General features: G+C 38.6%; 1 protein-coding gene across 10 annotated transcripts in view; it reads left to right on the forward strand.

Annotated features, from left to right (window-relative positions):
• The window catches only part of NVL (nuclear VCP like), a 136,267-nt gene that overhangs the window by 52,053 nt on the left and 62,736 nt on the right, over window positions 1-21,478 (forward strand). For all 10 annotated transcript variants that reach the window (XR_012122748.1, XR_012122749.1, XR_012122747.1 and 7 more), the window contains 3 exons: window positions 7,267-7,329; window positions 17,432-17,551; window positions 20,548-20,647. Coding sequence is in view for 7 of the 10 variants with exons in the window: in XM_073216668.1 (XP_073072769.1) it covers window positions 7,267-7,329; window positions 17,432-17,551; window positions 20,548-20,647 (283 nt within the window). In the remaining 3 variants the exon portion in view is untranslated. The remainder of the gene's footprint in view (window positions 1-7,266; window positions 7,330-17,431; window positions 17,552-20,547; window positions 20,648-21,478) is intronic.

The following is a 21,478-nucleotide window of genomic DNA, read 5'->3' on the forward strand; positions in this document are numbered from 1 at the left end:
GAGGGTTCCCCTTTCTCCACGACCACGCCAACATTTGTTGTTTGTCTTTTGGATGGTTGCGATCCTTAATGGTGTGAGGTGATATCTCATTGCGGTTTTAATTTGCAGTTCTCTGATGACTAGTGATGTGGAGCATCTTTTCATTTGTCTATTGGCCATCTGAATTTCTTCTTTGGAGAACTGTCTGTTCAGCTCCTCTGCCCATTTTTTAATTGGATTATTTGGTTTTTGTTTGTTGAGGTACATGAGGTCTTTACATATTTTGGATGTCAACCCTTTATCAGATCTGTTCTTTATGAATATATTCTCCCATACCGTAGGATGCCTTTTTGTTCTATTGATGGTGTCCTTTGCTGTACAGAAGCTTTTCAGCTTGATATAGTCCCACGTGTTCATTTTTGCTTTTATTTCCCTTGCCTGGGGAGATATGTTCATGAAGAAGTCGCTCATGTTTATGTAAAAGAGATTTTTGCCTATGTGTTTTTCTACGAGTTTTGTGGTTTCATGACTTACATTCAGGTCTTTGATCCATTTTGAATTTACTTTTGTGTATGGAGTTAGACAGTGATTCTCTTACATGTAGCTGTCCAGTTTTGCCAACAGGAGCTGCTAAAGAGGGTGTCATTTCCCCATTGTATGTCCATGGCTCCTCCATCGTATATTAATTGACCATATATGTTCGGGTTAATATCTGGACTCTCTATTCTGTTCCACTCGTCTGCGGGTCTGTTCTTATGCCAGTACCAAATTGTCTTGATTAGTGTGGCTTTGTTGTAGACCTTGAAGTTTTGGAGCGAGATTCCCCCCCCAACTTTATTCTTCCTTCTTAGGATTGCTTTGGCTGTTTGGGGTCTTAGGTGTTTCCATATGAATTTTTGAACTATTTGTTCCAGTTCGGTGAAGAATGCTGTTGGTAATTTGATAGGGATCGTATTGAATCTGTATATTGCTTTGGGCAGGATGGCCGTTTTGACGATATTCTTCCTAGCCAAGAGCATGGGATGAGTTTCCATTTGTTAGTGTCCTCTTTAATTTCTCTTTGGAGTGTCTTGTAGTTTTCAGAGTATAGATCACTTCTTCGGTTAGGTTTATTCCTAGGTATTTTATTCTTTTTTTGCAGTTGTGAATGGAATTGTTTTCCTGATTTCTCATTCTGTTAGTTCATTGTTAGTGTATAGAAAGCCACATGTTTCTGTGTATTCATTTTGTATCCTGCAAGTTTGCTGAATTCCGATATTAGTTCTAATAGTTTTGGAGTGGAGTCTTTAGGGTTTCTTATGTACAATATCATGTCATCTGCAAATAGTGACAGTTTGACTTCTTCTTTACTAATCTTGATACCTTGTATTTCTTTGTTTTGTCTAATTGCCATGGCTAGGACCTCCAGTACTATGTTGAATAACAGTGGGGAGAGTGGGCATCCCTGTCTTGTTCCCGATCTCAGAGGAAAAGCTTTCAGCTTCTTGCTGTTCAGTGTGATGTTGGCTGTGGGTTTATCATATATGGCCTTTATTATGTTGAGGTACTTGCCCTCTATACTCATTTTGTTGAGAGTTTTTATTGTGAATGGATGGTGAATTTTGTTGAATTCTTTTTCAGCATCTGTGGAGGTGATCATGTGGTTTTTGTGCTTTTTGTTGATGTGGTGGATGATATTGATGGATTTTTCGAATGTTGTACCATCCTTGCATCCCTGAGATGATTCCCACTTGATCATGGCATATGATCTTTTTGATGTAATTTTGAATTTGGTTTGCAAGTATTTTGTTGAGTATTTTTGCATCTATGTTCATCCGGAATATTGGTCTGTAATTTTCTTTTTTCGTGGGGTGTTTACCTGTTTTTGGTATTAGAGTGATGATGGGGCATTGTGCTGTTGTTGTCATTTGTTTCCATATATTGCTTGATCTCTATTTTAATTTGGTCATTGATTCATTGATTATTTAGGAGCATCTTGTTTAACCTCCATATGTTTGTGAGCCTTTTTGGTTTTTTTGTACAATTTATTTCTAGTTTTATACCATTGTCTTCTGAGAAGTTGGTTAGTAGAATTTCAATGTTTTTTAATTTTCTGAGGCTCTTGTTTTGGCCTAGTATGTGGTATGTTCTGGAGAATGTTCCATGTGCACTTGAGAAGAATGTGTATCCTGCTGCCTTTGGGTGTTGAGGTCTGTAGATGTCTATTAGGTCCATCTGTTCAAGTGTGTTTTTCAGTGCCTCTGTGTCCTTACTTATTTTCTGTCTGGTGGATGTATGTCTCCTTTGGAGTGAGTGGTGTGTTGAAGTCTCCTGGAATGAATGCATTGCATTCTGTTTCTTCCTTTAATTCTGTTACTATTTTTTCACATATGTTGGTGTTCCTGTATTGGGTGCATATATATTTATAATGGTTGTGTCCTCTTGTTGGACTGAGCCCTTTATCACTATGTAATGTCCTTCTTTATCTCTTGTTACTTTCATCGTTTTGAAGTCCATTTTGTGTGATACAAGTACTGTTACACCTGCTGTTTTTTCCCCATTGTTTGCATGAAATATCTTTTTCTATCCCTTCACTTTTAGTCGCTGTATGTCTTTGGGTTTGATGTGAGTCTCTTGGAAGCAGCATATAGATGGGTCTTGCTTTTTTATCCATTCTGTTACTCTGTATCTTTTGATTGGTACATTCAGTCCATTTACATTTAAGGTGATTTTTGAAAGATATGTACTTATTGCCATTGGAGGCTTTACTTTTGTCATTACCAAAGGTTCAAGGGAAGCTTCTTTACTATCTTACTGTCTAACTTCACTCGCTTATTAAGCTATTATAAACACAGTCTGATTATTCTTTATTTCTCTCCCTTCTTATTCCTCCTCCTCCATTCTTTATGTGTTAGGTGTTTTGTTCTGTACTCTTTTGTGTTTCCTTTGACTGCTTTTGTGAGAACTTGATTTTACTTTTTTCCTTTAGTTAGTATTTGGTTGGTCTGCTTTCTCTGCTGTGATTTTATTTTCTCTGGTGACATCTATTTAGCATTAGGAGTTCTTCCATCTAGAGCAGTCCCTTTAAAATATCATGTAGAGATAGTTTGTGGCAATCAACTTCCCTCAACTTTTGCTTGTCTGGGAATTGTTTAATCCCTCCTTCATGTTTAAATGATAATTGTGCTGGACTCAGTATTCTTGGTTCAAGGCCCTTCTGTTTCATTGCATTAAATATATCATGCCATTCTCTTCTGGCCTGTAAGGGTTCTGTTGAGCAGTCTGATGATAGCCTGATGGGTTTTCCTTTGTAGGTGACCTTTTTTCTCTCTCTGCCTGCCTTTAATACTCTGTCCTTGTCCTTGATCTTTGCCATTTTAATTATTATGTGTGTTGGTGTTGTCCTCCTTGGGTCCCTTGTGTTGAGAGATCTGTGGGCTTCCATGGTCTGAGAGACTATTTCCTCCCCCAGTTTGGGGAAGTTTTCAGCAATTATTTCTTCAAAGACATTTTCTATCCTTTCTTTCTTTCTTTTTCTTCTAGTAACGTTTGGATTGGTTGCACAGTTCTCTTAATATTGATTCATTCCTGGAGATCCTTTTCTCTCTCTCTGCCTCATCTTCTCTGTATTCCTGTTCTCTGATTTCTATTCCATTAACGGCCTCTTGCACCTCATCCAGTCTGCTCTTAAGTCCTTCCGTAGATTGTTTTTTTTCTGTGTTCTCCCTCCTAACTTGCTCCTTTAGCTCTTGCATATTTCTCTGCAGCTCCATCAGCATGGTTATGACCTTTATTTTGAATTCCTTTTCTGGAAGATTGGTTAAATCAATCTCCTCAGGTTCCCTCTTGGGGGTTGTCTTGGTAATTCTGGAGTGGACCAAATTCTTCTGCCTTTTCATGGCAATAGAGGTAGTCGTAGGCAGCTGTCACGTGTGTCAGCTGGGAGAACAAAGTCCCTTCCTGCTTGCTGGTTGCCTTGCCCTTCTCTGCTGCCTGTGCCAGTTACCCGCATACTGGTAGCAGCACTCGGGGCATCCCAGAGTCCTGCGGGGTGTGGCAGGTGTGGTGGGTGTGCTCTCATGCAAGAACACCAACCCTTTGTGCCCTGTCCCAGCTTCCTCATTCTCTGCCGGACAGCTGCCTCTTAGTCTGGCCCATGCAGCTGCAGTGGAAGCTCTGGGCGGGTGCTGTGGTTGCGGCCACTCTCAGGCTGCTCTCCTCCTGTGGCGGGGCCACACGGGAGAGGTAATGGACTGGAAGCTGTTTGTTGCCATGTGGGCCTTCATAGCTGCACTGCTGCCCAGGGGGTTTGGGTGCCAGAAGTTCCCCGGAATTCCCAGCCTGCTGGGCCGAGTGTGCTGTGATGATTCCGTCCAGCTGGGAAGCCCCTGTCCCTTTAAGACTTTCAAAAAGCACTCGCTTTTCTTTTGTCTCAGGAGTGCTGGCTGTGCGGACCCACTCTCAGGTTTTATTGTTCGGTTTCCCTAATATCCAGCACACCGTGCCCTGTGTGTCTGCGCTTCCTGTGCAGATGACTACGGCTGGGTATTTAGCAGTCCTGGGCTTCCACTCCCTCCCTGTTCCGGCTCCTCTCCTTCTGCCAGTGGCCTGGGGTGGCTTAGCACTTGGGTCTTGCCAGGCTGCGGCTTGTATCTTACGCCCTTCCTGAGGTGCTGTATTCTCACCGATGTGGCTGTAGCCTGACTGTTGTTCAGTATCTTCTGGTCTCTCTCTTAGGAATAGTTGTATTTGTTGTGTTTTCAAAAATATATATGGTTTTGGGAGGAGATTTATGCTGCCCTACTCACGCCGCCATTTTGGCTCCTCCCTTGGGGTGTTTGTTTTTTAATTTGTTACATCTGCCTTTGTTTAGCCCTGGTCATAGCAGAAAGGTGGTAGCTTGGATAATTGGAAATCTATAGGTGTTAAATCAAGATCAAATTTTTCTTCTTTTCCTCCCCTACCCCACAAGTCGCCAACTGTTTGGTTCAGTCAGATTTCTGGTGTCTGACCATTTGAAGCGGGGAATTTTACCTAGGATTCCATGGATGGACTTCACAATGCATTGGATCCATGACCCCAGGAAATAATATTAAGTGTGTACGTGTTTCTCCAGGGAGAAGGTTCGCCACTTTGATCAGACCTCTACAAGTTACCATGACCGTGTGCCTGAGAAACAAATAATAGAAAATGTCTTTGAATGGTAGAAACAAATTGTTAGTGTGGTACTGAGGTCATGAAATCACTTATCAGTCAGAACTTGGCAACTTAGAATTGGATATAAAATTAAGATTTTCACTGATCCTAGTTGTTTTGTTTACTCATAATAATAAAAATTTTCTAAACACTATCACATAGTTAGACAGATGTGACCACTGGAGCGGACATGGAAATTTGATGACTTAAGATAATAATAATTTGATGTCTTAATATACTGAAAATTGATGGCTTAATGGAAAGGAAACTGAAAAGTAAGAAAAAGAAGTCATCTGGAAACTATATAATATGGAAGCACTAGCTCCTAATACTGAGTACAAGATTGATGATGCTATCTGTGAAGAAAAAATTATGTTCACTTCATTTAGAATACAAAGAAGATTTCCAATAATTTTAGGAACTTCTGGGGGTTAATAGGGTAATTCATAGTTGCCTGGCATTTGGATTTTGAAACCCTGAAGTCGTTGAGTCATACTTTATCAGATGTGTTCCCTGACCCTCCTCTGCTGAGTATTCAGTGGGAGGAAGGACCATTCTGTGAGTACAGCAGCGGTAGATACAGATTGAGAGCTGTGGCCCGATGTCCTGAGCTAGTTTGGCATAGCAGAGCATGCATGTGTTCATTTGTTCCCCAGATATTTACTGAATTACTCATTCTTTGCAGAAAGTGTTTGAGCTGCTAGGGCTAAACTAGTGAGTTTGTTAACTACTCTAATGGAATTTATTGTGTCTGGAAGAGGCAGGCAGTAAACAAGACAATGAAATTGAAGATTCAGATTAGTTCTGATGGAAATAGATTATTGTGATCCATTGATTGGGAGATGGCTCTTTAAGGATTGTGTTCCACGGGATATTTGCGGGAGTCCTGAAGGCCTCACCAGTACCAGGAGAGGCAGGAAAGAGGGGTTGGGTCTCCCAGGCAGAGGGAGCAGCAGTTCCAGAATCCCTGAAAGGGGTGGGCTCCGTGACTGCGAGAACCAGATGAAGAGCCAGGGGCTGGTCGAGGAGAACTGTTAGGTCCCCAAATACAGGCTGTGAGACATGGTGAATATTTAAGTTGTGCTCAAAGATAAAGAAGAAATCTAGTAAAATGATACAATCTGATTTACATTTTTGAAAGTTTCTCTGTTGTATAGAGAAGGGATTGAGGGAAAGCAAGAATGCAACGAAACCAGTCAGGGTTGTTTGGTTTGGTTTGTTTGGATGACCAGGCAGGAGGTGATGGTGATGTGGATGAACTTGTGGTATAGCAGAGGAATAGAAAGTGCCAGATTCACATATATTTTATCATTTAAGCTAACAGGACCTGCAGATGGATTGGGTGACATATTGGGACAAGGGATCAAAGGAAATGCCAATGTTTTGGCCCGAAAACTGTATTTACTGAGATGGGGAGGAAAGGAGCTTGGGGGGTTCGGTGTGGAAGGAGGTGAGAGATTCAGGAGTCCTGCTTTGGAAATGATAGAGTTGGATCCCAATGGAGATGCTGAGAAGGTTATTGACTATAGATCATGAGTTCAGATGTCAGTTCAAGAACAGGAAGGAAGGCCATTCCCAGATCATTTTAAAGTTCAGGGTGCTTATATGCAAATTTCATCTCTATGGTGGATTCTTCTCCACACAGAACCGCAGGTTCCTCCTTTGTTATTCTCTTTGGCTTTGAACTATGCAGTTTAATCTTTGTTTACTAAAAATCTGTAAATACTCTTAGTAAAGAGTGATAATTTTTTTAAATTTGGGTTTATAAAGGAATGAATGATTGCTTTCACTGGGCAAGGCATTTTTTGATACAGAGATTAAAATTTCACAGGAATTCCAAGCTGGGGCAACAAATATATTTACGTAAACATTTTTATATAAACATTTGTATGTGATTTCTAATCTGAGTAATTCTTGGAATATTTTAGGTTAACATTTGATTTTCTTTTTATCCATTTCTCCTTTCCCCATTTGTCTCTCCTAGTAAGAAAGAGTCAACTATAAAAAGAAGGAAATAGAGTGTAATCCACAAAAAGTCCTTGCATTGTCACAAATTATTACTATTATTTTATTGTATGTTTGTCTTACTTGTGTCTTTTTGTTTCTTACTAGGCTATTGCAAATGAGTCTGGACTAAATTTTATATCTGTCAAGGGCCCCGAATTACTAAATATGGTAAGTTGTTCTGGCATTAGCCTTTATTTTAGATGAGAAAAATCATGGTCATTCAAACCACAGGGTAAAATGACACTGAAACAGCTGTGGTATTATGTAAAATTTCCACTGTAGGAGTAAAGAGGTTGACCTCTGCTCTGCTGTAGTTTGTGAGTATAAATGTCTTCTTAATTCTGTTACCACCTGAGCCTCAGATTTCCCACTGCAAATGGTAATAATCAAAATAGTTATATTTAAAGTGTTTACTCTGTGCCATGCATTTGTTAAGCATTTTACATGTATTATTTGCCAGCAACCCTGTGAGTTACAAATTAGTGTCCCCTCTGACTCACAGATGAGGGAACATAAGTTTGGAGGGGCCCTGTGCCTTGGCCAGAGTCTGACATCTAGTCAGTAGTAGATGAAATTCAAATCTGGGCTGTCACTCCTTCTCTGCTTTCCTTGTTCTCTTGCTGTGTAGCTCAAATGAGTTAAATATTAATAAATAAAAATACTTTGGGGGAAAGAAATCACTAGGGTACTATGTAATAACTTCTTCCACATTTCAGTAGTTTCTGTCTCAAATTTAAGAGACTTTGAATTTCTTCTTCCTGTCTATTGCTATGGAAAGTAAAAATTCCATACTGTACCACCATACTCAAATGAAGAAATGAAAGTGGTATTGTTTGTTTTCAAAGCTTTTTAAATTTTAACCCTGCCCACTTTTTATGTTTCCTGTTATATATATTACCTCCTAAAATAAGGATTTCTACTTAAGCATTTCCTGTGGGCTTTCTGTACACCTCTTTATTTTTCTTCTTGGCTTTCTAGTAGAGTATTGGAAATGAACATTCATGGAGAGGGAGTTGCTAAGGCATGGGGCTGGAAAAGTAAGTTAGAGCTAGACAGAGAAGGGTCTTGAAACCAAGCTGGATTTGGGGTATTATCCTCAGAAATCAGAGAGCTAACAGCCTTTAAAAAACCAAAAGTGAACTTTTTTTGTGTAATGTTCTTAAAATTTTTATCATGAAAATTTTCAGGCATAAAAGAAATTATAAAGAGTAATGTAATGAACTCATTATGTCTGTCACCCAGCTTAAAAAACACACTTGAAGCCCCTGTAGCCTCCCCCAGTCACATCCCCCTCCCACTCCCGCAAGATTTACAATATCTCTGACTCTGGTGTTGATTAATTCTGTGTACTTTTTTCTACATTGGCTGTATCTGTATTATCTCTAAGTAGTATTTTTCATGTTTCAAAAATACATTTATGGGATAATTGGAATATTATCTCACTGGATATTTGACTTAAGAATAGCTTTTAAGTGTGATAGTGATCTAGTCATTATTAAAATTATCTTCTACAGATGGTGAAATATTTATAATTGCAATATGTCTGGGCTTTGAAATCATAAGGAAGATGAAAAGCAAACAGTGTAGATGAAGCAGGATTAGTTGTGAAATGGATTGATAGCAAGTGAAGCTGGGTGGTGGGGTAGACAGGGTTCAAAGGGTTCCTTAAGCTGTCATGTCTGCTCTTGTTACATGTTTGCAACTCTTTCTGTACAGTAAAGCAAAAATGACCCCATCTATGTAAATGGTATGTTCCTTTGTAACTTAGCTTTGGTGGTGGTCTTGCTCAGCATTATATTTATAATATTCATCTTTGTGAAACATAACACTTGTAAAAGATGAGTTCTTTTCTTGAGGGATGTTTGAGTTGAGCATACTTGTGAGTTACTAAGTATTACTAACTTTTTTCTCAGAGTAGTAGTTACCGACTATACTTTGAGCATCAGTGAACACTAGTTCCCACTGTCCTAGCAGTGGTGATGTCAGACTGTTACATTCTTGCCAATCTGAGAAACATGAAATTTTACCTCATTGTGGTCTGATTTGTTTTTTAGGAGTAGGTGTGGGAAGGTGCCTATGAAAGGACCCAGGGTGACTCTGAGAGATTAGGTGATCTGAAAAGGAAGGTAGACCTCTCAGGATTAGAAAATGAGCTTTCTCTAGGACACTTTGGATTTAAAAAGCCATTCAGAGATACCCAGCAGGCAGTAGGAGCTTGTGAGAGACCTGAAAGTCGGTATAATCTAGAAGGTACCTAAAACCTTGAATGAGGTCTGCTACGATGAGTATATTATGTAATAGGCCCTTTTACAGAGCTTGGAAAATACCAGCAATCGCAGGGAAAGAAAGGAAATGCTGGCAGTGGAGACTGATTGATCCAAGGGTAGAGGACACCCAGACTTTCTAAGCCTGCAAACTAAGAGAAGTGCTTTCTTCCACCTTGCTTTCTATAACCAGTGTAAAAGAAACTGAAAGTAGGACTTTTATTTGGCAATTAGAAGGTCATTAGTGACTTTAGGGAGAATATTTGCAATAACTGTTTGCAAAAGCCAGTTTGTAATGGTTGAAAACTGAATAGCAAATAGGGAATTCAAAATAATAAGTATCGGTTCCTTATTTTGAAGTATTTCCTAAAGGTCAAGATGGTGCGATTTTTCTTTTATTTGCTTAGTTTAATTGTTGCCTTTGTTAAGATCGATTGATTTTAATCTGTCCTTTTGAAACTTCATGTTTACCTTCCCCTAAGTTAAATTTCCTTTTCTTAGTCATTTTGGTTTGCTATATCTGGAGTTCCTTTGCCTGCTCTATAATGCTTCATTTCCGTCCCTGTTTCAAACTTTATCTCTCTCAACCCACTGATAACTTTTCTTTTAAAATATCTACTGAATATTTTGGCTCAGTATTCCAAATACAATTTTTGCTGAAAAACATTTTTGGGAAACTAAATTGGTCTACTGCATTTGTACACTGTGCAGGATGTTATGGTCAGAGAACAATATGACTTGTGCTTTCCAAGGACTTTATCATTTAATATAGGGAAGGTAGAACAGCTCTGAAGTTCTAACAGTAGAAAGTACTGTAAGAGCAAAGGAGAGAGTAGTGTGAAGAAAAGAGTAACAGGGTCCTCAGTGTACAAGGGGAGCTTTTGGAGATAGGTCGGAGAGTGGCTCAAGGAAGGGAGGTAGAATGAGCAAAACTACAAAGAAAACTCAGGACAGCTGTGAGGGAAAGAAAGTTCTATCCGAATGGGAAAATAAAATGCTTTAATCATTGTAATCTATGATGTAGTCAGTGCCCTAATCACTTCATTAGGGCCATATAGTCGTATTAAAGACCTTAAGATACAGTTGTCACTGTAAGGATGTTTTCTGATTCTGTCTTACTAAGCAATTTTATTACAAAGAAATCCTGTTTTTCATAGTTAACGACTTTGAAATTATCCAACAACAATTTCTTATACCTAGCTAAAAATGAAACCATATTCTACATATAACTCTTAGTATTAATTAATCCTATTGCTGTAGCTGCTTGTGAATTGCTATAGTTGTTGACTGACCTTAATGTTTTATATTTTGATTTAGATTTTAACATACATTATGCCATCATGAAGCCTGTTGAGTGCCTAACTGGCTCAGTTTGCCTCCTCTGATGTTATAAAACAACATAGCTCTTCCTTTAACAAGATGACTTGTGTGGAAATAACAAAAAAATATTAAAATGTCTTGTTTGCATTTATAATACTGTTAAATTAATGAAAATTACTGCTGGGTATTTTTTATAAGGCATAGATCAGTTCTAAAATACAATAGAATTGTGGAATTTTTTTTGTATTATTAATATACAATTACATGAGCAACATTGTGGTTACTAGACTCCCCCTATTAATCAAGTCCCCACCACATACCCCATTATACTCACTGTCCATCAGTGTAGTAAGATGCTGTAGAGTCACTACTTGTCTTCTCTGTGTTATACTGCTTCCCCCATATCCCCCCCAGCCCCTGCTACATTATGTGTGCTAATTGTAATACCCCCTTTTCCCCTTTATCCCTCCCTTCCCACCCATCTTCCCTAGTCCCTTTCCCTTTGGTAACTGTTACTGCATTCTTGGATTCTGTGAGTCTGCTGCTGTTCTGGTCCTTCAGTTTTTGCTTTGTTCTTATACTCCACATATGAGTGAAATCATTTGATACTTGTCTTTCTCTGCCTGGCTTATTTCCCTGACCATAATGCCCTCTAGCTCCATCCATGTTGTTGCAAATGGTAGGATTTGTTTTCTTCTTATAGCTGAATAATATTCTGTTGTGTATATGTACCATGTATTCTCCATCCATTCATCTACCGATGGACGCTTAGGTGACTTCCATTTCTTGGCTATTGTAAATAATGCTGCAATAAACATAGGGGTGCATATGTCTTTTTCAGACTGGGCTTCTGCATTCTTAGGGTAAATTCCTAGGAGTGGAATTCCTGGGTCAAATGGTATCTCTATTTTTAATTTTTTGAGGAACCTCCATACTGCTTTCCACAATGGTTGAATTAATTTACATTCCCACCAGCAGTGTAGGAGGGTTCCCTTTTCTCCACATCCTTGCCAACATTTGTTGTTGTTTGTCTTTTGGATGTTGGCTATCCTAACTGGTGTGAGGTGGTATCTCATTGTGGTTTTAATTTGCATTTCTCTGATGATTAGCGATGTGGAGCATCTTTTCATGTGCCTGTTGGCCATCCTTTGCAGAAGTGTCTATTCAGCTCCTTTTTAATTAGATTATTTGCTTTTTGTTTGTTGAGGTGTGTGAGCTCTTTATATAATTTGGATGTCAACCCCTTATTGGATATGTCATTTATAAATATATTCTCCCATACTGTAGGATGTCTTTTTGTTCTACCGATGGTGTCTTTTGCTATACAGAAGCTTTTTAATTTCATGTGGTCCCACTTGTTCATTTTTGCTTTTGTTTCCCTGGCCCGGGGAAATAGGTTCATGAAGAAGTTGCTCATGTTTATGTCTAAGAGATTTTTGCCTATGTTTTTTTCTATGAGTTTTATAGTTTCATGACTTACATTCAGGTCTTTGATACATTTTTAGTTTACTTTTGTATATGGGGTTAGACAATAATCCAGTCTTGTTCTCTTGCATGTAGCTGTCCAGTTTTGCCAACACCAGCTGTTGGAGAGGCTGTCATTTCCTCATTGTATATCCATGGCTCCTTTATTGTATATTAATTGACAATCTATGCTTCGGTTTATATCTGGGCTCTCTATTCTGTTCCTTTGATCTGTGAGTCTGTTCTTGTGCCAGTACCAAATTGTCTTGATTACTGTGGCTTTGTAGTAGAGCTTGAAGTCAGGGAGCATAGTTGCCCTGCTTTATTCTTCCTTCTCAGGATTGCTTAGGCTATTCGGGGTCTTTTGTTGTTGCATATGAATTTTAGAACTATTTGCTCTAGTTCACTGAAGAATGCTGTTGGTATTTTGATAGCGATTGCATTGAATCTGTAGATTGCTTTAGGCAGAATGGCCATTTTGACAATATTAATTCCTCCTACCCATGAGCACAGAATGAGTTTCCATTTATTGGTTTCTTTACTATCTATCATGTGTCTTGTAGTTTTCAGAGTATGTCTTTCACTTTCTTTGTTATGTTTATTCCTAGGTATTTTATTCTTTTTGATGCAATTGTGAATGGAATTGTTTCCCTGATTTCTCTTTCTGCTAGTTCATTGTTAGTGTATAGGAAAGCAACAGATTTCTGTGTATTAATTTTGTATCCTGCAACTTTACTGAATTTGGATATTAGATCTAGTAGTTTTGGAGTGGATTCTTTAGGATTTGTTATGTACCGTATCATGTGATCTGCAAACAGGGACAGTTTGACTTCTTCCTTACCAATCTGGTGCCTTTTATTTCATTCTATTGTCGGATAGCCGTGGCTAGGACCTCCAAAACTATGTTGAAAGAAAGTGTAGAGATTGGGCATCCTTGTCTTGTTCCCAATCTTAAAGTAAAAGCTTCCAGTTTCTCACTGTTAAGTATAATGTTGGCTGTGGGTTTGTCATATATGGCCTTTATTATGTTGAGGTACTTGCCCTGTATACCCATTTTGTTGAGACTTTTTAGCACGAATGGATGTTGAATTTTGTCAAATGCTTTTTCAGCATCTATGGAGATAATCGTGTGGTTTTTGTCCTTTTTGTTGATGTAGTGGATGATGTTGATGGATTTTCAAATGTTGTACCATCCTTGCATCCCTGGGATGAATCCCACTTGATCATCATGGATGATGTCTTTGATGTATTTTTTGAATTCAGTTTGCTAATATTTTGTTGAGTATTTTGCATCTTGTTCATCAGGGATATTGGTCTGTAATTTTCTTTTTTTGTGGTGTCTTTGCCTGATTTTGGTATTAGAGTGATGTTGGCCTCATAGAGTGAGTTTTGGAGTATTCCCCCCTCTTCTACTTTGTGGAAAACTTTAAGGAGGATGGGTATTAGGTCTACACTAAATGTTTGATAAAGTTCAGCAGTAAAACCATCTGATCCAGCGGTTTTGTTCCTAGATTTTTTTTTTATTATTACCAATTCAATTTCTTTGTTGGTAATGGGTCTATTCAGATTTTCTGTTTCTTCCTGGGTCAGCCTTGGGAGGTTATATTTTTCTAGAAAGTTGTCTATTTCTAAAACAACCTATAACTAGGTTATCCAGTTTGTTAGCATATAATTTTTCATAGTATTCTCTCATAATTCTTTGTATTTCTCTGGTGTCCATAGTGATTGTTCCTTTCTCATTTCTGATTCTGTTTATGTGTGTAGGCTCTCTTTTCTTCTTGATAAGTCTGGCTAGGTGTTTATCTATTTTGTTTATTTTCTCGAAGAACCAGCTCCTGCTTTCGTTGGTTCTTTCTGTTGTTTTATTTTTCTTCTCAATTTTATTTATTTCTGCTTTAATCTTTATTATATCCCTCCTTCTGACTTTGGGCCTCATTTGTTCTTCCGTTTCTAGTTTCATTAATTGTGAGTTTAGACTTCATTTGAAATTGTTCTTTCCTGAAGTAAGCATGTGTTGCAGTCTATTTCCCTCTTAGCACGGCCTTCGCTGCATCCCACAGATTTTTGCGGTGTTGAAGTATTGCTGTCATTTGTCTCCATATATTGCTTGATCTCTGTTTTTATTTGGTCATTGATCCATTGATTATTTAGGAGCATGTTATTAAGCCTCCATGTGTTTGTAGGCTTTTTTGTTTCCTTTGCATAATTTATTTCTACTTTCATACTTTTGTGATCTGAGAAGCTGCTTGGTATAGTTTCAATCTTTTTGAATTCACTGAGGTTCTTTTTGTGGCCTAGTATACGATGTATTCTTGAAAGTGTTCGTGTGCACTTAAGAAGAACGTGTATCCTGTTGCTTTTGGATGGTGTGTTCTGTAGATGTATGTTAGGTCCATCTGTTCCAATGTGTTGTTCAGTGTCACTGTCTCTTTATTTATTTTCTGTCTGGTTAGTCTGTCCTTTGGAGTGAGTAGTGTGTTGAAGTCTCCTAAAATCAATGCATTGCATTCTATTTCCCCCTTTAATTCTGTTAGTATTTGTCTCACATATGTAGGTGATCCTGTGTTGGGTGCATAGATATTTATAATAGTTATGTCCTCTTCTTGGACTGATCCCTTTATCATTATGTAATGTCCTTCTTTGTCTCTCTTGTTACTTTCTTTGTTTTGAAGTCTATTTTGTCTGATACATGTACTGGAACTCCTGCTTTTTCTCCCTATTAGTTGCATGAAATATCTTTTTCCAGCTCTTTACTTTCAGTCTGTGTATGTCTTTGGGTTTGAAGTGAGTCTCTTGTAGGCAGCATGTAGATCGGTCTTGTTTTTTTATCCATTCAGTGACTCTGTCTTTTGATTGGTGCATTCAGACCATTTACATTTAGGGTGATTATCGATAGGTATGTACTTACTGCCATTGCAGGCTTTAGATTTGTGGTTACCAAAGGTTCAAAGGTAATTCCCTTACTATCTAACAGTCTAATTTAACTCACTTCGTATGCTATTACAAACACAACCTAAATATTTTTTCTTCCTCCTCCATTCTTTGTATGGTATGAATCACATTCTGTACTCTTTGTCTGTCCCTTTGGTGACATCTGTTTAGCCTTAGGAATTCTTCCATCTATATGAGTCCCTCCAAAATGCACTGTAGAGGTGTTCTGTAGGAGGTAAATTCTCTCAGCTTTTGCTTATCTGAAAATTGTTTAATCCCTCCTTGAAATTTAAATGATAACCTTGCCAAGTAGAGTATTCTTGGTTCAGAGCCCTTTTGCTTCATTGTATTAAATATATCATGCCACTCCCTTCTGGCCTGTAAGGTTTCTGTTGAGAAATCTGATGGTAGCCTGATGGGGTTTCCTTTGTGTGTGATCTTTTTTCTCTCTCTATCTGCTTTTAAAAGTCTGTCTTTATCCTTGATCTTTCCCATTTTAATTATTATATGTCTTGATGTTGTCTTCCTTGGGTCCCTTGTGTTGGGAGATCTGTGCATCTCCATGGCTTGAGAGACTGTCTCTTTCCCCAGATCAGGGAAGTTTTCAGGAATTACCTCCTCAGTGACACTTTCTATCCCTTTTTCTCTCTCTTCTTCTGGTATCCCTATTATGCAAATATTGTTCCATTAGGATTGGTCGCACAGTTCTCTCAATATTCTTTCATTCTTAGAGATTCTTTTTTCTGTCTATGTCTCAGCTTCTTTGTATTCCTCTTCTCTAATTTCTCTTCCACTTACCATCTCTTCTACTACATCTATTCTGCTTTTAAATTACTCCATTGTATATTTCATTTTGGATATGAAATTTCTTAAATGATTGAATCTCCATCTTAAATTTGTTCCTGAGTTCTTGAATATTTTTCTGTACCTCCATAAGCATGTTTATGATTTTTATTTTGAACTCTTTCAGAAAGATTGGTGAGTTGTCAGTTTCATTTGACCGTTTTTCTGGAATTTGTGAGATTTTGGTCTGAACCATGTTTTTTTGACATTTCGTATTTCTGTATTATGCCCTCTAGTGCCCAGGAGCTCCAGAAAGCTCAGCTCCTAGAGTGAGGTTGGGGGTTGTGCAGGAGCAGAACTGGTGCCTGAGGGGAGGAGAGGTCTGTTTCCTGATTCCTGTCTGCTGTGCCTGTCTCCTGTATCAGAGCCAGTTGGCGGAGCACACAGGTGTAAGCCTGTGTGCTTGGCATCTCTAGGCATTGTAGGTGGGGCCTCCCTCTGACTGGCCTGATGCCAGTGCAGTGACTGCCTGTTTATGAGCTGGTGCTGTCAGGCCAGGAGGAAGGTGCAGTAGGCTGCGAGTCACAGTGGGGGGCCTTGGAGCTTAGTAGGCAGCCAGGGGGATGGAGTGCCAGAGCACCTGAAGCTCCTCAAAGTTCCCAACCTGCTGGGCAGAGCATGCCCAGAGAACCTTGTCCCCCTGTCCCTTCTCCGACAGAGCAAGCTCTGTGCAAACCCTGCCTCTTCAGCAGCCCCCTCCCTGCTAGGAAGCCTGTCAGACTGCCTTTCCCTTGTCCCAGAGCGGCCAGGTGTGGATCCCGTCCTCCACAAACGGCCGAAATCTGTCTCTCAAGCACTCCACCTGTCCCAGCTCCCCATCCTCCAGAGCTCCACACGGTGTAGGTTTCTGTTAGCAAAGCAGATCTCCAGTGCTAGGTGTTCAGCAGTCCCAGGTTCCACCCCCTCCCCTCTCCGTTTCTCTTCCTCCTGCTGGTGAGCTCGGGCTGGGGAAGTGCTCGGGTCGTGCTAGATTAAGGCTTTCGTATGTTACCCTGTTTTGTGAGGTCTGCTCTGTTCGTGAGGTCTGTATGCAGTCTGGTACAGCCTTCTTTCCTCTTGCTGTTTTACGGTTAGTTGTATTAACTTTATTTTCACACACTATCTGTGGTTTTTAGAGGAGTTCTCTGTCTCACCTCTCACTCTGCCATCTTGAATCCTGGGATTTTTTTCATATTGTGGGATTTTTTGACTTAGACAGTCCTTATATTCCATTTAGTCTTCACTTTCTAAATGAGAAAGTTTATAATCTCAAATAATAGCTCATTCTAGTCTCGAACCTTGTGCAGTTGGCTTTTCTAGGTCGAAAATGTTGAAATATCAGCAGTTGTATATGGTGCAACCTAATACTTTTTGGATAAATGTTATTTAGAACTAGTTTTAATATAATTGGGCCCAAGCCCCAAAGTTGCCCTATTTCTACATTTTACCTCCTTTCTGTGTATGCTCAGTATGTTGGTGAGAGTGAACGTGCTGTGCGGCAGGTTTTCCAGCGAGCCAAGAACTCAACGCCCTGTGTGATATTCTTTGATGAAGTAGATGCATTATGCCCTCGGAGATCAGACCGTGAGGTACGTATCCTAGGTTAGTGATTTCCAGATTTCTGTAAGTACTATAAAGCTTTTGTAAGTTCTACAAAATTATATGAAATTCAAATTATTTTCATAAAGTCATTACTTGACAGCATTGAGACTCTTTAAGAAACCTAGCAATTTGAAATCAGGGCCTAGGGATGACGGTTGTGCTTTTATTAGCCTCTGTACCATCTTTTTTTTATTCTGTATATTATCTTTGTTGATGTTTGATTCACACAAATGACTAAGTTGAGAATGGAAATGATATTAGTTGTGAATAGCCTGCCTTGTAATCTTAGGATTCTCTTCAGTTAAATGAGTTCTTGAGATGAGAGAAACTGTAATTTACGATATCACGCATCCAAAACAGGGCCAGGTAGTGAGTGAGCTTTAATACTAAACACATATGCTTGAGCATATACTTTGACTCTTTTGCACAGTGTACAAATTGGTCTACTTTGAATACCACTTGCATTACTACACTGAGTCACTGGTTCTTAGGGAATTCAGTACAGCGAGAGCCTGGAAATGGTTATCAGGAGACTGTTATCTACGAGTTTGAAGCAAAGCATAACATAAAGAATATTTAACCTTTTGAAGCAGGTGGCCAGTACTATTTAATAAATATATTTATTACTAAGGAAGTGATTTCATTTCTTTTGTGATTTATTTTCAAGTAGTTATTCGTGTGCACTGTTAGGTTGTCAAACATTCACTGAATGCCTCATTTCACTTAAAATCTCCAGTGCGTTCAAAAGTTGCAAAAACAAAACTTGACTAATGTAAGTGTGATTCACATCATAGCAATTTTGTTTCCTCATGCAGTAATCATCACTATCAATCCAAAAGTCCTTATTACTGTCTTGGCTCTGATAGTGATGTCAATGGCTGAAGCAGAGATCTTACCCAGCTTCTTCTGCCAGCTGCTACATTAAGAAATCTAATGTGGGATCCAGAGCAAAACACTACATGAAGCCAGCTGGCTGGGGCGTGTATGCACTGGATTTTACTCTTCGTATCCCCTTTCCTTTTGCTATGAGTAAACCCTTCCTTTGTCAACAACCTGTTTTTTTGGTTTAGAGTTCTGATTAGCTGGGAAGATAAATTTGTAAGGGTTCATTGAGGTGTATCCATCAGCTGTTGTCTGAAGAGAAGTCTGCAGTCTCATGAAGTACATTTATTCTAGAAATGTACTCTTCAGATATCTATTACCACATGTTTCTGATCTCTGATATATGTCTTGCTTTTTATCATTTTCACCTGAGTGGGATTCTAAAAATACTTTAAAATTGAGTTTTTTTTAATATATGTTATATATCCTTACATACTTGGTGAGTAATTCAAATAAATACAAGTATGAGGAGTGAAAGTTTTATTCCTACTCCTGTCACTGTCCTTGGAGGTTACTATGCTAATAATTTAGTGTCTAGTATTTGTCATCCTAGAACTTGTCCCATAAACTTAAAAAGATGTGATTTAGAATTTTCGTAATGTAAATTTGATCTTTCTCACTTGATGATATCCCATGTACTTTATCACTTTGTTTTTTAACCATTGGATAAATATTGCATAGTCTGGAAGCAGAAGAATTTATTTAATAATTTCCTTGTTTTGGACATTTACATTGTTTCCACTTGTTTCTTTTACAAACAAATGTAGTAAATGTTCTTATCACATGTTTTGTGCACATGTGAGACAGCATGTGAGAGTTTTAAAAGTGGAATTTAGGGTAGCAGATGTATACATACTGTATTTTGAAAGCTAATACTCAGTCATCCTTCACAAAACTACCAGTTACATACATTCACTAACAGTGTGTAAATCATTTCCTGTACCCTTGTCATCAGTAGATAATATCCATCTTTTAATTTTTGTCAATTTTTTTGGCAAAACATTATGTTAAATGTTAGTATTCCTATCCCTTGTTATCAGCGAAGTTGATCATCTTCACTGAATTTGTATTTCATCTTCTATAAATTGCTTGATCATATACTTGGTTTCTTTTGCTATTGAAATTTTTTTTTAATTAATTAAGGGGAACTTTTATGTGTGATGGAAATTAGGTCATTGTCCAATTGTGCATTTTACTATTTTCTACAGTCTTATTATCACTCTAATTTTTAAAATTATATGTATTATAATTTTAATATAGTAAAATCTGTCAACCCTTTCCTGTATTGATTCTGAGGTTTTTATCTTGCTTAGGTAAGACAGTTTTTTTTTTTAATTCAGTACTTTTTTTTTTTTTTTAGTCTGGATTATATTTTGGTCAATCTCCTATTAGTATTAGGTCTCCAGTAGTGATAATTAGGTGCATCAAATCTTTTTTTCTGGAGAAATCAGTGTGTTAAACTCACTGCCACTTTTGTACATAAAATTCATGTTGAGAAAAGGCACTGAGTGACAGAAATACAGCTTCTCTCTTCTCATTTCCTTCATTGTGCATTTAAAATTTTTCTGTAAGTGATTTATCCTGTCTTCACTAACTCCCTGAGCCTTTCTCTTAAAATGCTGCCCTGAAGTAGCTCCACATCATACTATGTGCTTCAAGGAAGAGAAAAAGCCTCAGTGTCCCAGCTGAAAGGTCTAGGATATCAGATACCTGGGGATCTGACCAGACATTCAAAAGCTGGGTCTGGATTTGCCCAAAGAAAAACTCACTGTGTTATTCAGTCTTTGGAGAAAGTGAGGCAGAAGACTTTGGGATGAATGAAGCCTGAGATGGATCTGTCTCTGCACTTGTCTGCTGGGAGACCTGGGATAGATAAGTTGTCAGCATCAGTTTCCTTATCTAAACTGGGGGTAACCATAAAATTGCTGATGGTAGCACACTTTGCACAGCGTCTGGACATGGTTAACTCCTCAGAAAGCAATCATTGTTATCTATTGACAAAAGCTGTCATCAGGTTATCAAGTGTATTACTTTATGTAGGAAAAAAATGGGTAATGTATTTTCACTGGAAGCTGATGGAGCTGTTAATCTCTCTTTTTAGACAGGGGCCAGTGTCCGGGTGGTGAATCAGCTACTCACAGAGATGGACGGTCTGGAAATGCGCCAGCTGGTTTTCATTATGGCAGCCACCAACAGGCCAGGTGAGAAGGTGGATGTAAGACAGATGGGTCTAAAATGCTTCAGCTTTCAAAACAATGTAATTTAATACATCCTTGCAAAGGGAGATGGCAGTTGGGAAATCTTGTTGAAGTAAAACCTTAGGAAGCTTTTTATGTAAGCTACAGTAAAAAACATAGTCTTACTGCTTGGATCCCATGGGATTTTTTTCCTGTGTTGGTGCTCAGAAAGTTCTCTTTGGCAGAGAACACTTGTAACATACATTTTGGCCACAAAGTATTATCAGAATTTATGTCCTATGGTTTCTTTCAAGTTTATAGGAAACAAGATCCAGACTCTTTTCACTGTTTCTGAAGGTTGGCAATAGGTTTTTAAGGTTTTATACTGGAACCATGTCCCTATACCTGCACTTAACTATTACTTAATATTTACAAGCAAAGCACTCTGAGGGATTTAGAAAGGCTCCAGGCTGTGGACGTGCTGGCTGTGGCTTTCACTGCCTCCTGCCCTGCTGTTCACACCAGCCCCTCTGGCCAGCTGCTCCTGCACCACTGTTTGTGTTCCCCACTCTGCTGGCAGAGGCAGGGGACTGCTGTGGCTCCAGGGGATTATCAGCATGTGTATGTGATTTTTTATTTCTTGTAAGTTGCTGTGGAAACTAAAACCTTCCTGAGTTATATACCATTTCATTCTAAAATGAAAACCAAAGTTGTTATGGTTTATACTTTAAGTTGGATACTAACAAGATACTGTGATACTGTGTTTGACATCAGAAAGAACTGGGTTTGAGTCCTGGCTGTAGCATATCCTGTTTTAGTAACTGTTCTCTTTCATCCCCACCTGATCTAACACCA

Source organism: Manis javanica, chromosome 11, assembly GCF_040802235.1.
Source record: "Manis javanica isolate MJ-LG chromosome 11, MJ_LKY, whole genome shotgun sequence".
In the NCBI taxonomy this organism is placed as follows: Eukaryota; Metazoa; Chordata; class Mammalia; order Pholidota; family Manidae; genus Manis; species Manis javanica.